Source organism: Topomyia yanbarensis, chromosome 2 (assembly GCF_030247195.1).
Source record: "Topomyia yanbarensis strain Yona2022 chromosome 2, ASM3024719v1, whole genome shotgun sequence".
Lineage (NCBI taxonomy): Eukaryota > Metazoa > Arthropoda > Insecta > Diptera > Culicidae > Topomyia > Topomyia yanbarensis.
In genome coordinates, this window is record NC_080671.1 from 346,033,123 (window position 1) to 346,048,039 (window position 14,917).

The 14,917-nt window shown below is 37.2% G+C and overlaps 2 protein-coding genes across 18 annotated transcripts in view; both read right to left on the reverse strand.

Annotated features, from left to right (window-relative positions):
* The window catches only part of LOC131684155 (uncharacterized), a 527,188-nt gene that overhangs the window by 365,638 nt on the left and 146,633 nt on the right, over positions 1-14,917 (reverse strand). The window lies entirely within an intron of this gene.
* On the reverse strand, positions 10,330-13,964 carry LOC131684157 (zinc finger protein 69 homolog). 3 transcript variants are annotated; one of them, XM_058966774.1, is made up of 3 exons: positions 13,883-13,946; positions 13,751-13,807; positions 10,330-11,884 (listed from the first exon to the last, which is right to left on the reverse strand). In XM_058966774.1, the coding sequence occupies exon 3, from the start codon at positions 11,843-11,845 to the stop codon at positions 10,547-10,549; it is 1,299 nt and encodes a 432-aa protein (XP_058822757.1). In that variant the 5' UTR covers positions 11,846-11,884; positions 13,751-13,807; positions 13,883-13,946; the 3' UTR covers positions 10,330-10,546. The 3 variants fall into 3 exon arrangements, with proteins under 3 accessions (XP_058822757.1, XP_058822758.1, XP_058822756.1); XM_058966775.1 differs by lacking the exon at positions 13,751-13,807 and having other exon boundaries at positions 13,883-13,964; XM_058966773.1 differs by having other exon boundaries at positions 13,751-13,937.

Genomic DNA, 14,917 nt, shown 5'->3' on the forward strand with positions numbered 1-14,917 from the left:
AAATGAGGGGAGCGAACAGTAGTGGGGGGGGGTGTAACCCCTCTCCGTAAACCATCAACTACGCCCCTGGTAAAATCCAGAAACCTTATGCGAGTGGAAAAAAAAATTTGCCGGGAATAGATTGACGTTTTCAGAGTGATTGCATAACCTTTCTATATGAGAAAGGCAAAAATGTGCCAAAATCCAAAAAAGTAAATCGTCGTCAAATTTTTCTTCGAGTTTGCATCAAATCTCGACGTTTCATGCACCTTGAACACATTTAGCATCAAAAATAAAAATTCTATTTTTAATATTTCCTATAGTTTATATGAGAAATTTCTGTTTGGCCGCACTATGAAACCCGTAATCCCGGAACCAGAATTCCGATCGATCCAAAATTCAATAGCAGCCGATGGGAAGGTTGCACCTTTCATTTGAGACTAAGTTTGGGCAAATCGGTCCAGCCATCTCTGAGAAAAATGAGTGACATTATTTGACACATACGCACATACATACACACACATACACACACACACATACACACACACATACACACACATATACATACACACATACACACACATACAAACTTTTTCCGATCTCGACGAACTGAGTCGAATGGGATATGACACTCGGCCCTCCGGGCCGGGATTAGGTTGACGTTTTTCAGAGTGATTGCATAACCTTTCTATATGAGAAAGGCAAAAATAAAAACTATGTTAGTTATTCTCCTTGCATACAGCTACGTAGCATGACATGACCCTTTACCCCCCTGTCGTCACACATCATCACAAAATACAAAACTCCCCTCTCCCCCATATAATGCTACGTAATTTATGGATGATCCCTAATGCTTTTATTTGCTAAAGAAGAAGCAAACCAGACACGGGCATTAGTTAAAAAAATGTCTGTAATGTAAACTGTCTACGACCTTACTGGAACACACTCTGGAGCTTGCTTTATTTGTGGTAGATCAGGAAAAAAACTGAACGATATTCTCAATGAAGACTATTTGGATGATCCTGCGAAATGCGAACATGGGTTTTCACCGCTGCATTGTTACATCAGAACAATGGAACTATTATTGAACGTATCGTACCGTCTTGAGATGAAAACACCAAAGTGGCGTGTGGGAAAGACGAATGAAAGCAAAAATCAACGACAAATAGACATACGGAAATCGTTGAAGGAAAGATTAGGCCTTCGAATTAATGTGCCATTACCCGGTGGAGGCAATTCCAATGATGACAACACCGCAAGAAATTTTTTTGCTGAATGGAGAACAGTTTGCGAGATCACGGGTTTGAAAGCAGATTTATTGGAACGATAGCATATTATTCTCGCCGTAATCAATAGCAACGCAAAAATAAACGTCCAAATTTTTGCAGACTATTTGGAAGCAACGTTCACGAGTATGGTTGGTATCCTCTATCTCCAACCCTTCATAAACTTTTGATACATGGTTCGTCTATCGTCAAGCATGCTTTTCTTCCTGTTGATATGTACAGTGAAGAGACATTAGAAACGAGGAATAAGTCTATCCGCAAATTTCGGGAAAACCATTCAAAAAAATTCAGCAGAGTTGCCAATATTGAAGATGTGTTCAAAAGATTACTGCTTACTTCGGACCCTGTGATCTCGTTGAAAAATAGGTCAAATAATGTTCCAGATTTCTACGATCTTCCGGATGGTGCACACATCTTGATTACTTGTGACAATTCACATCACACTTGGGCAGGGTGTTGGGAAGGTTTTTCGCTTCCCAGATGGATTCTAACACAGCTGTGACTAAAATGATAAGCCACCCTACGACGTAGTGCTGGGAAGGTTTTCCGCGGCTCAATCGAAAATTACAACACCCACACGACCCCATCGGAAACTAGAACTCAGCGGTCCCTTTGTCACAATAAAACGTAGTGCTGGAAAGGTTTTGCACGGCTCTAGCGTAATGAAACACGACTGCATCGGAAACTACAATTCAGCGGGCCCTTCGCCACACTACAACGTAGTGTTGGGAAGGTTTCCCGCGGCTCAAACGGGCGGCTCAGCGGGCCCTTCGCCACACTCCGCCCGTTTTTTTTGAGGTTTTGTTTATGTATCTGATCTTATTTTAAAAATAGTTGCTAGGTTACACTAGCCGTTTTACTTTTAATGCTACAAACAGTAATAATATTCATAATATTCAAACTAAAATAAAATGAGTTAAACAACAATGACCTCTGAGATTTTTTCATAAAATATACTATCGATTATGGTCTTTCGAATACAAAAAGAAGAAATCAATTTCACTAGCTCCATTTTGAGATATCAACATTTGAAAAGGTTGTGTTTTTTTGCTAAAAATGCTCATAACTTTTGAACTAAACTAAATCTGTCTTCATAAATATTATTCGTCATGATAAGCTCTAAAAGTTTTGTGAAGACGCTATTGATGGAAAGAAATCATTTAAAAGTATGGTGAAATAACTGATTTTTCTAGGGATGCCTTATTATACAACATTCCAATAGCTGTAAAATTAAAACCATTAAAGTTACAAATATAACGTTCTCAGTAAAGTTGGTTGAAAAAGATTGTACAATAATTTTGCGGAACACTTGATTGTTCTATCTCCTCTTATTTCGAAAATAATTTTCAGATCATAAAAACAATCAGGACCACCCTTGTGTCACCCATCTCAAAAGATGGCTCAATTGACACAGATTATTTGTTCCGAAGACATGAAAGCTCTAGAACCAGTAGTTTAGTCACAAATGTTTTTGTCATCCCAATTTCTGGATTCAGACCACTGTGCATTGTGTAGAGAGAACTGAATTTTCCTAAAGGGGATATATATGTTTTGCTGCGTCAAAAAAATCGAAAACCAATCTTTCGAATGGATTTGAAGTTCATACTCAGTAGCGTTTACTCAAATTCCCGACGCGGCTGAGAACTAAGCACTGAAATTTCATCTCTTGATATCTTGAAACTTTACTTCGATATCGACTTTTTTTTTAAAGTGACTTCCCAATAGTATCTTTGATCTGAATTATTATCCCTAATCCTAATACCAAAAAACAAATAAAAAACTCTCGAAACCCATTAGGGAAAATCATTATCATTACTGGAATTTTCTTTTTCGCGAAACTTTTCGATAACCTTCCGTCACTTCTATTAAAAATTACTACTACTATTTCATTTTGAACTACTGCGATGGAATGGAATATTGTTTTGAACATAACACTCGGGGAGAATCGCGTCGACTAACAATCGGGTCACTATATGAAAGTAAAAAGCTAGTACTTTCAGATTATTATGATGCTGTTTGCTCCTTAACGAGTTAATTAAGGTGGAAGTTACCCCAAAAATATCACAAAATTTGGAATGTCTTTTAAAATTCAATAGATAGAAAGTAACTATGTTCGACAAAAATATGTGTTTTGATACCGCATATAACTTTGTGGAAGATTTCAAGAAGGTGGAAGAATGTCTAAAAAAGTTATCATGAAAAAAACTAACTTTAAGGGGTCTTCCATATAATATGGTCAATAACTTACAAACTATTAAAGTTAGATATATATTGTCTTCAGCAATTTCTTCAAACGTTTCGCGATGAGGATGAAAACGGGGAAATTCAATCATATAACCACTCAAATATTTTTTCGCTCGCGTTGGTGCCACTTTGTTTGAACGCTACTACTACTACTTTGTAGTTACATTTGCTACAACTTTTCTGAAGATACAAAGTCTCTATCTTAGTTAAGAAAATAAATTTCGTATATCACTTATAGGTGAATTAATCACTAAATGATATACTCGTGTAGATGCGCAATCATAAGGGCACCAACTTCTCCGAACAAACTATACTTCTAAAGTTAACGGTTTAGACGCTATCAATTTTGAGCACGAAAACGACGTTTTAAAACACTGTGCATTCCCACAATTTTTCAAAGGTCCTCATGATGTTTAAAACAGCAGGTTATCAATGTACTGATCGGATAATTATCGTTGTAATATTGAATTAAATCAGTCAGCATCAATAAATTTTTATCTAAAATCCTTTTTTTTGGGTGAGGGGGGGTTTAACACCAAAGCGTCCTCTTGGCTACACCACTGCTTGGAGTTATTCATTTGGCTTTTCATTTTCCGAGATATGTTTCAGATCGATCCGATGGTTGTAAATCAGAAGGTTCGCGCAAATGAAAATGTTTGCACCGATAAGTTATCAAGTTTCATCTAGACAACTTGGAATTGTTCGATACTTATTCTGGCGGTTATAGATAAAAGAATGAAATACGAAATTCGTTTTATCTAAATAATATTTGGATCATTTAAATGAATTTTTACTATATTGAACAATAAGTAAGCAACAAAGGGTAATCCACAAACAGCAACAAGAAGAGTTATGAAAATATCTCACTCTTAGAGGGATTAATCAGTAAAATCAAAATACCAAAAGAAAGGACATACTATATGCTTTAAATTCTCCGAAGATGCTATTGACCTAACATTATCCGTTTTGGCACTAATAATACATTGAATGTTTTTGGTCTTATTTCTGGCTATGGGAAATTACACATACATACACACACAGACATTTTCCGATCTCGACGAGCTGAGTCGAATGGCATATGACATTCGGCCCTCCGGGCCGGGATTAGGTTGACGAATGTCTCTCAAAGCTAAACATTCATATCTTGGAAACTAAACATCAGAATCAAAAACCATTTAATAGCGTTCTGTTTGGGTGATAGGTCTTTCATTTTAAATTGGTTTGGGTAAGATCGGTTCAGCCATTGCTGAGAAACACGAATGAGAGTTTATCCGTTACATACACACACATACATTGTCCCAAATCGTCGAGTTGATTGGTATATAAGATTCGGCCCTCCGGGCCTCGGAAAAAATCTTGAAAGTTTGAGCGAATTCTATACATTTCTTTTCTAAGAAATGTAAAACATATAAAACGACCTTCAATCATTAATGTGGTTATTGGTCCATACTGTAACCATGCTAGTTGTTAAATCATTATGAATCGGCCACAATTTTTATTATAATTCCGCCATTTGGAATTTCTAATTTTCAACGCAATTCAAGTTTCGTTTCCTTGGAATTATATTCCTATTTAAATATGCATGCTTTTAAATGCTAAATCTTCGTGAAAATAACATCATATTGGGATGCAAATTGGCTACGAATAACAATTTTGAATCTCTAGAAAACTTTTTGATATCAAAAATAACCTTGTTTCATGATTATTTACCATTAAAACGTTATTGAATGCCAGTAGCATTGAATATAGCTCGCCTTATCAGATTTTAAATGACGGCAGGCATCAATTTGCGATCTTTTGACATATTTCTTATATTAAAAATAGACAGAATATCTTGAATATACCGTCATCTTATATTTTGATCTGCTATCTTAGTTATAAAAGTAGCGGAGGTTATTAAATTTTCTTTTACTTTCGATTTTTGAACAGTTTCCCATACCAAACATACCCTTATTGCAATCTTCCTGATGATAAATCATTATGAAAATGTTGCAATATTGAGTTAAGGAACGCGATTTATGACAACGAACATAATTTATTCGAACAGAAAGATGTATGAAGACATTTTTTTTCAATTACCGAAAAGTAGAGATGGTCGGGTTCGGGTTTTTAGACCCCAAACCCGGACCCGACCCGAACCCGACGGGTTTCGGGTAAGGTTCGGGTTCTATAAATTGAAGCTTTTCGGGTTCGGGTCGGGTTCCGGGTTTTCAAAATTGAAATTCTCGGGCTCGGGTCGAGTCCGGGTTTTTAAAATTTTGAACTTTCGGGCTCGGGTCGGGTTCGGGTTTTTCAAATTAGAAAATTTCGGGGTCGGGTCGGGTTCGGGTTTTTAACAAAACCACCCAACCATTTCTTGACGCTGTCTATACACAAAACCCAGTCTCTTTTTATACTTCGTGATACGAATGGAAGACACATATAACCGTACCAAATGGTAGCACCTTTAAATCGCTAGAATTCGTCGTATTTTCTGGTGCCCAAATATATTATTTTTTCATTCTTGTATAAAGTTCTGTCTCTTCAGATTCGCAAACTGACTGAATTATTTTATGTTTTAAAAGAACATGCATGAGAGAGTATTCAACAATACGTGTTTCACATCTAAAATTTCTTTGCGATTTATTTTTCATGATAATAAGTAATAAATCAAGTCAACAGGAATTTATCGGAAAATATTGGTTCAACTTTCTGTTTTAAAATATTAATTTCGACAGGTACTTTAAAACCGATACGTAGGCCGCGGTCAGGGTAAACGCGTAAAACTCAGCTAAAGCGTACAGCAAATAGTATCTAAAGTAAAGCGAGTAGAAATCTACGGGAAGTAGAAACAATAAAAACCAATCTATTGATCGGCTCCTGATTCCTCGTTTTGACAGTCGCGAGAAATCGAACAGTGGGTGTGGCGAGTGCACTTAATGGTAGTACTTTTTTGCTACATATTGAATAATAATTGGCCATTAACCCTACAACGGTTTCGTGACTTTTTCTCTAAGTAAACGGTTTTGTGGGATACATTCGTACCCCAGAACTAAAATCGCTCTAATATGCCTAATCTTTATTAAATTTTATAATTAAATTGGATAGTTTTATTCTAAAACATACAATTTTACACAAGTTTTTCGCTTACTATGTAACGATGTTTTTCTTTTAAAACAAGATATAATAATGTTTTCGGAATTATGTAAACATGACAAAACATTAACGTAAACGGTTTTGTGGGGTACATTTGTACCCCAAAGAAACTTTAAGCGGGTACTGGTAAGTTGGTCAAATGCAACAAATAGGTTGTACCTGCTTTAGTGAAAGTTTAGTAACAATCAAATTGATTTATGATAAAGATTGCTTGCAGTTAAAATAAACTGTAACCATTGACTAAAAAGGGCGTTGTAGCCCGGGGACGATTTCGCAATTCCCATATATTGAAATCACAAATTTGGTGGTACTGCTGTGGCCAATTACCATAGCTAATTTAATACATGTGATAAATCATACAAAACTGCCTTGCAGGAATGGTTTTTGATACAAACTTAGAACTTTTGGTTAAGTACGACGGGCAAGGTTGTTTGAAACTGTTACCATTAAGTTGTTTGTTTCCCCATGAGTTAGCGACCGATTTATTCTACTTTCCGGTTAAGATATCGACGATTTGTAAGTTTCTCATAACATTACAAATTCGACGTTCAATAATAGCAATTTTTTTTTTAAATAATAGCAAATAAAAATTGGGATTCTATTGGCCAGTGATTCGTTTTGCCATAGGCAGTTTTAACTCAACACGTATGGTGCTACTTCAGCTTCGAGTGATTCTACTATTCTAAGATGACCCTAGGGTGCCTAAAATTAAAAATCTTCGAGATCTTTGGTGGATTCTCCATTTTAGCAAGTTAGGTTCGGATCGGGTTTCTCAAATTAAAAATTTTCGGGTCGGGTCGGGTTCGGGTTTTCAAATTTTAAAATTCTCGGGGTCGGGTCGGGTTCGGGTTTTACAAAATTTTCATTCTCGGGTACGGGTCGGGTCCGGGTTTTCTAATTTTGAAAATTTCGGGCTCGGGTCGGGTGCGGGTTTTTCAAATTTTATACTTTCGGGCTCGGGTCGGGTTCGGGTTTTTCAATTTTCAAGCTCTCGGGTTCGGGTCGGGTTCGGGTCGGGTTCGGGTTCAAAAAAATTGAAACCCGACCATCTCTACCGAAAAGATACCTTATATTATTATTAACTCGAATACACAACCGCAACACAACCGAAGTTTGGTTTCGTTATTCTACTCGTGCACCAGTAAACGAAAATCCAAATCATAACAGCACCGCAGTAACTCGGTTTGGTTTTCGTGTCTCGTTGAAACACAACCAGCGGTAAGACCGCACACAATGTAAAGGAAACACAAACACGTGTGGAGATTTGGTTTACCATACCGGTACTCAACCGGTATTTGCCCACCTCTGCTCAATATTCAGTAGTATATTTGCCCTGCACTTGATTATAATTGGCTTGTACAAGAAATTACAGCACAGGGCTTGAACGATCAGAAGATTTCCAACAAGGCTTTAAGGGGCCATCCATATACCACGTGGACAATTTAGTGGAGGATAGGGGTCACAAGAAAGTCCACGTTTGTCCATGGGGGGAGGTGTATGTTGGAAATGTCCACGCGAACTTATCATTATATTTTTGTCTAAGAAAATAAAATAAATTTGTATCCTCATTGATGTGAGCGCTTACCTCCAAATTTTTTAAAGATTTTGATAAAGTGCATAGTGTGTGATGGCAATTATCATAAAAAAAATCAGAGGAAATCGTGTAAAACAAAATCCGAGAAAAAAAATTCTGTCTGAATCATTAGATTCAATATTCTGTAACTTGGTCAAATACCACTAATTTTATTTGAGAGCTTCTGGTTAAAATCACAAGTCAATTCAAGAAGCAATAGGTTATTTTTTTGTTATTAAATCCTTCGCCATAATAGTCTAACACAAACTTTCTAAAACTCCATTCATTAAATTACCCGGAAAAAAATTAGAAAGTCCATGTGGACATCGCATAGTGGTCCCAAAGAGCAAAAAAGGGGTTTTTTAGATTGCGTCAAAACGGTTGACTTTAGCAATATGGTGTCTTTGAGAAAGTTTCTTGGAGTAGAACTCCCCTTCTTTTTGTCTTATCGGATTGGTGATTAATCCCCCTAAAAGTGAGTTACGAAATTTATTTTCTTCAATAATTCAAATAGACAAATACTTACTTCAGCAAAGTTGTAGAAAAACTCGTTACAAACATTTTACCTGAAGACTTCAACTCTCTATCTTTTAAGGTTTTTGAGATATGGGACATTATTTGCGAAAGGCCCCTTAAAAACAGTTTTTTCATCATAAGTTTTCTTCTAGATTTTTCCATGATATAAATGTTCTAGAACATTGTTTGGACTATTAAACTGCATTACTTTGCCGAAGACGGAAACTTGCTATCGCTAGTATGTGTACATGAACGGCCCTTAGGAGCCGTACACTAATTACGTAAGGCTTTTTTAGAGCTTTTCAACCTCCCCCTCCCCCCAGATAAGAGTTCGTAAGATTTTGGTGAACTCCCCCTCCCCCTACATAAGATCTTATCATAACTGTCGCAATTAAAAAAATCGAATTGATAATTCATCAAATTTATTATAGCGAAAACGATATGTATAGAATTATTACAAGAAAACTCATGACAAAATTTAACTGTAATCATCTGCAGAATTTTAATTGCGTGCCAATCTCGCCCAGTAGAAAGAATAACTGTTGTCAGATATTCAGTAACTCCAATTTGGTCCACATGATCTGCTTTGCTATATTCCACTTCCTTTAAATCTATTTTCTTGTGATGTAGAATTTAAAAGAGTTTATAACCTCTTCTGGCATGAATTTATTCTGAGTTCCAGCTGTGACGCTTATCGTACGCATAGCTCCGAGTTAACCATCTTCGAATTTTCTTGAATTAAAATACAGTTCACACTCTGGAAATATTCTACATTCAAGATCTTTGACAATCGCATGTTAGAACATTTTCCAGATACCTTGCGGATTTGAATCGAACGTTTGAAAAGAACAAAGTCGGTCTAATAACACGAAGGGTATCAACACTTCTTAACTTGTAAGGCATATTGTGACTCCAGTTCCCGAACAGAAAAATGTACAACCAAGAGCCAAAAAATTACTCATATTGTTTGATATACAAGTATTATATGGTACAAATGAAAATAGTTCCCTTTTTTTTATTAAAAAGAATATTTTCCTTATGGATTTAATTATTTGAACTTGCTTTATGATATTACGTAAGAAAGGATTAATCCTCCCTCCCCCTCAGATAAGAATTTGTAAGATATTTCGAAACTCCCCCTCCCCCCATATGCCCTTACGTAATTAGTGTATGGCCCCTTAATACAAACCACAATGTACACAAACACCATAATGTGCATGTGAAAGAAATTCGCCTTAAAATTGGTTGGACAAACTATCCTCAGTTTAATTTTTATATTTTATCAAGCTTTCTTTTCAAAAAGCATAGTTAAGTCAAACGGCGAAATATTACCCGAAACTATGAGCAGACTATATCTAAGTCCAGCATATCATTTTTTCGGGACTAATTTCTTGGGCTTGCATAATTTCCAAAACAATTTGTTTTGGAAAATACTCACCGTCTCTCAATTAAGCACAATTTCTGGTTATGTCACTGTTTGGAGAAGCAAGTCTCCCAACAAACATCTCCAACCAAATGTTCGAGCCATTCCAGCCGGGTTTTGCTTCTTTTTCATTTCGTTCTCAATCGGTTCAATCAGAAAAATATTCCCAATAGTAAGTTTAAAATTTTGGTTTTCTTGAATAAATCTTTTATAAAAATAGTTGCAGTACAGTAAGGGATATGGTAAAGCTCAAACATACAAAACTATAAATCTTATTTATATTGCTACGAATGCTGGAGTAATATTCGGTTGTCAATTTTCGTAAAATACGCATCTAAAAAAAATTACATGCCGCTACCTTCACACTTGGCGATCCACCCAAACGCAATTTTACGCTTCAATATTATCAATTAATGGTAGTACTTTTCCATATTTTATCATTTTGTTCTTGTGACTAACCAAATGTGCCGACAGATGGTCGCCCCGTGCGAATCCTTTCCCGCATTCGGAACATCTGAACGGGACCTGCCCATGGTGTTTGCTGTGGTGCCGTTCGAGGTCCATCCGATGGTAAAATTGCTTCGGGCACTTGGAGCACGGGAACGGTTTCTTCAGTGCACGATGACGTTGCTCGTGTGTCTCCAGCTCCTTCGGGAACTGATAGCGTTTGCCACACTGCGCGCAACGGTACTGTCTGGGTCCGGAGTGTCTGTTTATGTTATGCTGTGTTAGGCTGCTTTGGCGACCAAAGTTACGATCACACAGTGTACAGTAAAAGTTTCCGTCGTACTGAACGTAAGTTTTTTTTCCTTTCAGACTAGGTTTTAAAGTGGGCATAGAGCAGATAGCTGACGTGTGACGGTGCTTCGAAGATGCAGCTGGTGCGGATTTCTGTTTGGGTATAGTACTGCCTGTAATAGCTTGCTTGTCCTTTGTTCGATGCGAGTCCCTATCTACCTGGGACTGATTTTCAATTATAGACAGAGCAGTTGGCGTATTTTTCACTGGCGAGGAAACTATTTCCGGTGATGGTTCCGGCGTCGGAATGGTCCGAACTGAAATGTGTTGCGAATCCGGCAGATGATAGTCAGGTGGCATATAACAAGGAAGCAGTTTGGTTGGATACGGTACATAAATAGGCGAGTAAAGGGGTTGTGCTGTGTATGGGTATGGCGGATATCCTGGAAACTGTTCATGTTCCGGGTAGGGCATGTTACCATAGTACGGGAACCCTATCGTGGTCGGTTGAGGAAACTGTTCATATTCCGGATGAGGTATGTTACCATAGTAGGGGAACCGTATCGTGCTTGTTTGAGGGTAGCGAGTAGGATTGTCATTCATGGTGTAATCCGGTGTCATTGGTGGAGTAATATTGTCGTACTGCAATTTGGTGACCAGCTCTTCCAGTGTAGTCGGTTCTGACGATTGTGATATTTCCAGTCCGGAACTGTCCTGCGGCAAGGTGTCTACACTAAGTTCTTTTATTATGTCGTCATAATCCACTGCAAGCGTTTCTGGTAGATCGTCACGATCAATCACAGGAGTATGCGTTTGATACGTTGGTAGTTCGAATTGATCCAACTGGCCATCTAGAGACCGTTGTAGTGTGTACTTTTCCGAGCCATCCTCACCATTATCGATTTTTACAATATAGTTCAAGTTTGCGAGCTCTTTATACACATTATCCATAACGTTCCAATTAATCTAAAATTTCACGAATATTTTTTACTGAAATGAAATAGAGGTCGTTAGTGAAATAATTTATAACCGTTATTTATTGGTTTATATGTTTTTAGCTTTGGTCTGAAACGTTTTGTCAGCTTGTCTTAACGTTCATAATCAATCTTATAAGAAAAATAAACACAAGGTATTTAATTCTTGAAGAAACATCTTTAATATGTTAGCTCCCAACACTATTTCACTCATGTTTTGAAGCATGGAATTATACCAGAATCGAATACGACTCTGAACAAAATGGACTCACTAAGGCTGTGAACCATTTGGCGATTTTTTTTAACCTTTAGTCAAAATTTGACAGTTCGAAAGTTATTTTCTTTTGAATGGAAAAATTTAACCGAGAGAGCGAACCGTTTCAAAAGTTGACATATGGATAGTTATTTAGAATTGACAGCTGCGATAACCACAAGATGGTAGAGGTGTGAACATTTGTCGATATTTTGAAAATTAGTTCTTTTCTTATTACATTAAGTATGACAGTCATAGCCTCGAAAAGTAAACATCCACATCATGAAATAACCCAAACAAATCTTAACACAACACGTTATCGTTTCCATCTTTATCCCTTAGTTTTGTATTGAAAAATATTGACAACCTCAATTAGGTACAGAAAATGTTTTCACCTTTTTATTATGCATCATGGGCAACATTTTAACCATCGAGCTGTCAAATTTCAAATAGAATAGGGAAAGAGACGAAGAGTGAAAATCAGTCAAAACGGCAACACGTCCTTTATGATGATTTCAACACTAGAATTTTGGCAACCGCTTCTATAGGCAGCACTTTAAATGACTCCTATTATATTTTGAAAACAAACCGTATGTCGATCGATGGATTTGTTTATCAAACGATGTGCATTTCGAAACAAAGAGATGAATTAATTCTAAAGCTTATTTTTACTCATACATATACTCTAGAATGCACCTTACAATCACGATTGAACTAAATTCTGATGAAAATTCAAATTTCTTTTTTGATAGAAGTACAATACTTATCTCCTCCAACTCAGGCATGAGTAATGTTTATTTACATTGCACGATTGGTCTGCTCAATAAGGTATTTTTGGCTTCACACTATTCGTCTCTTTCCCTATTCTCTTTGTCAAATTTAACTATCGCTCTGTCAATTTTAACCATGCTCCAGAGTAGGGTTATTTTGCAAATAACTTTCGAAGTGTCAGATTTTAACTAAAAGTTAAAAATTTCACCAAATGGTTCACAGCCTAAAATTGTGAAAAAAAAACAAAAAAAAGTATTTCTTGCAACTTCGTAAAATTAAATGTTCATCAATTTATCGGTTAGCGTATCGGATGCTTTGTGAACCTGACCCAACTGCACGCGATACATTAAACATCAAGGCAAAACAATTATTAATCTGATTTTAATCAAATTAGACTCATGGGATTTTCGATTGATTGACACCGGTGTAGTGGAGTGCACTGGAACTGCACCATTTTTGCTCTTTCTAGCAGAAGCGCAGAAAACTGGTATGTTCCATTGACACTTCTGCTAGAATGTGCAAAACCCGTGCACTCCACTACACCGGTATCAATCAACCGAAAATCCTATCAGTGTAAGGACAAGGAATAAAACAAATCTTGCGCAATCCACAATCACAAAGAACCCTACACAATGCATGCAGATTACAATTATTTAGACTATGGTCATATTACTAGTCTTTGAATACCAGTTCATCAACGACCAAATTTTATTTCACCCTACCATTAAATCGTAATCTGGACCGACGCCCCGAATAGATAGGACCAATCGGCAGTAGCTCGTGGAGAGAAAAGATGTTCATTTCCGATCACACTATTTTGGAACAGTGGTAGTTAGAAAGTAGAAAATATGGACATACCTTTACGCTGATCGTAGGACAATATTATGCCAACAAGCCAAGCTGTGATTCACACTGCTAATATTCGTAAAGAACATTCACGTTTGAAGGAGAATTGCGTTTCAAAGAAAACTAAAAAATAGTGTAACTAACCTGGGACCAAAGGACCAAACAGTCGCTGTCCGACTTCCTTTGTCGAAATGAAGTACTACACGCTGCGTTACATAGCGGTACTTACCGAGTCGATCCCCAACTCGAGTGGCAGGGATGCCAGGTGATATTTTGAAAAATCTGTGCGCAGCCCATTTAAAAATCTGTATTTGTGTCCCGGAAATCGTACAAAATATGGTTGAAAACAAGAAGCGATGACCTTTTTTCTGATTTTTGCGAAGGTCAAAAATTAAACGCTAACAAACATTGAGAAATCTGTGCTAATCTGTGCATTCTAGAAGCTGTGGAAATCTGTGCGTTATAACAGAAAACTGTGGAAATCTTTGCAGTTTTTGCCAGCTCCCTGCCAAGGACGACGTCTCTGTACAGCCAGCATCACTGCCATGAAAGGCAAAACATTGATTTTGAACCGAATGATTAGAAGCTGCATTTAGTTACAAAATGTCGATTTTCTGAATGATATGATATTAAATCATCCCACAAGATGCAAAACGTCGTGTGGAATGCTTAAATATCGAGCATATTGCGGAACATAATTCTTTGTTTGGGGCTTTATAGCTATAACGCCCCATATATGTCGGTCGCTGTCAAACTCCATATGATGGTATAGGGTTGCCAGGAGGCTGGTTTTTGCAATCTGTGCAGCATATTGAAAATCTGCGAAACACAGATAAATCTGTGCACCTGGCATCCCTGTCGAGTGGAATGCCAATTGCACCGCAAGATTTTTAAAGAACAGCTGATCAGACAAGTAAACAAAGAGCACAGCAAATGTCACTCCGGTCGAGCTGGGGCTCGGAAAGTACCGCCATGTGACACAGCGTGTTTTGCTTGATAAGGACAAACAATGAAGCAAAACACGATGTGTTTCCAAAGATGCCATATGAATTTTGATGAAAATCTGTATCGCCGTCATAAAAACTCTGTATTAGGATGGGGCATTGTTACATGGAAAAGCCAAAGAGAATAGTGAAAGAGACGCAGAGTGAAAATCAGTCAAAACGGCAACACTCCCTT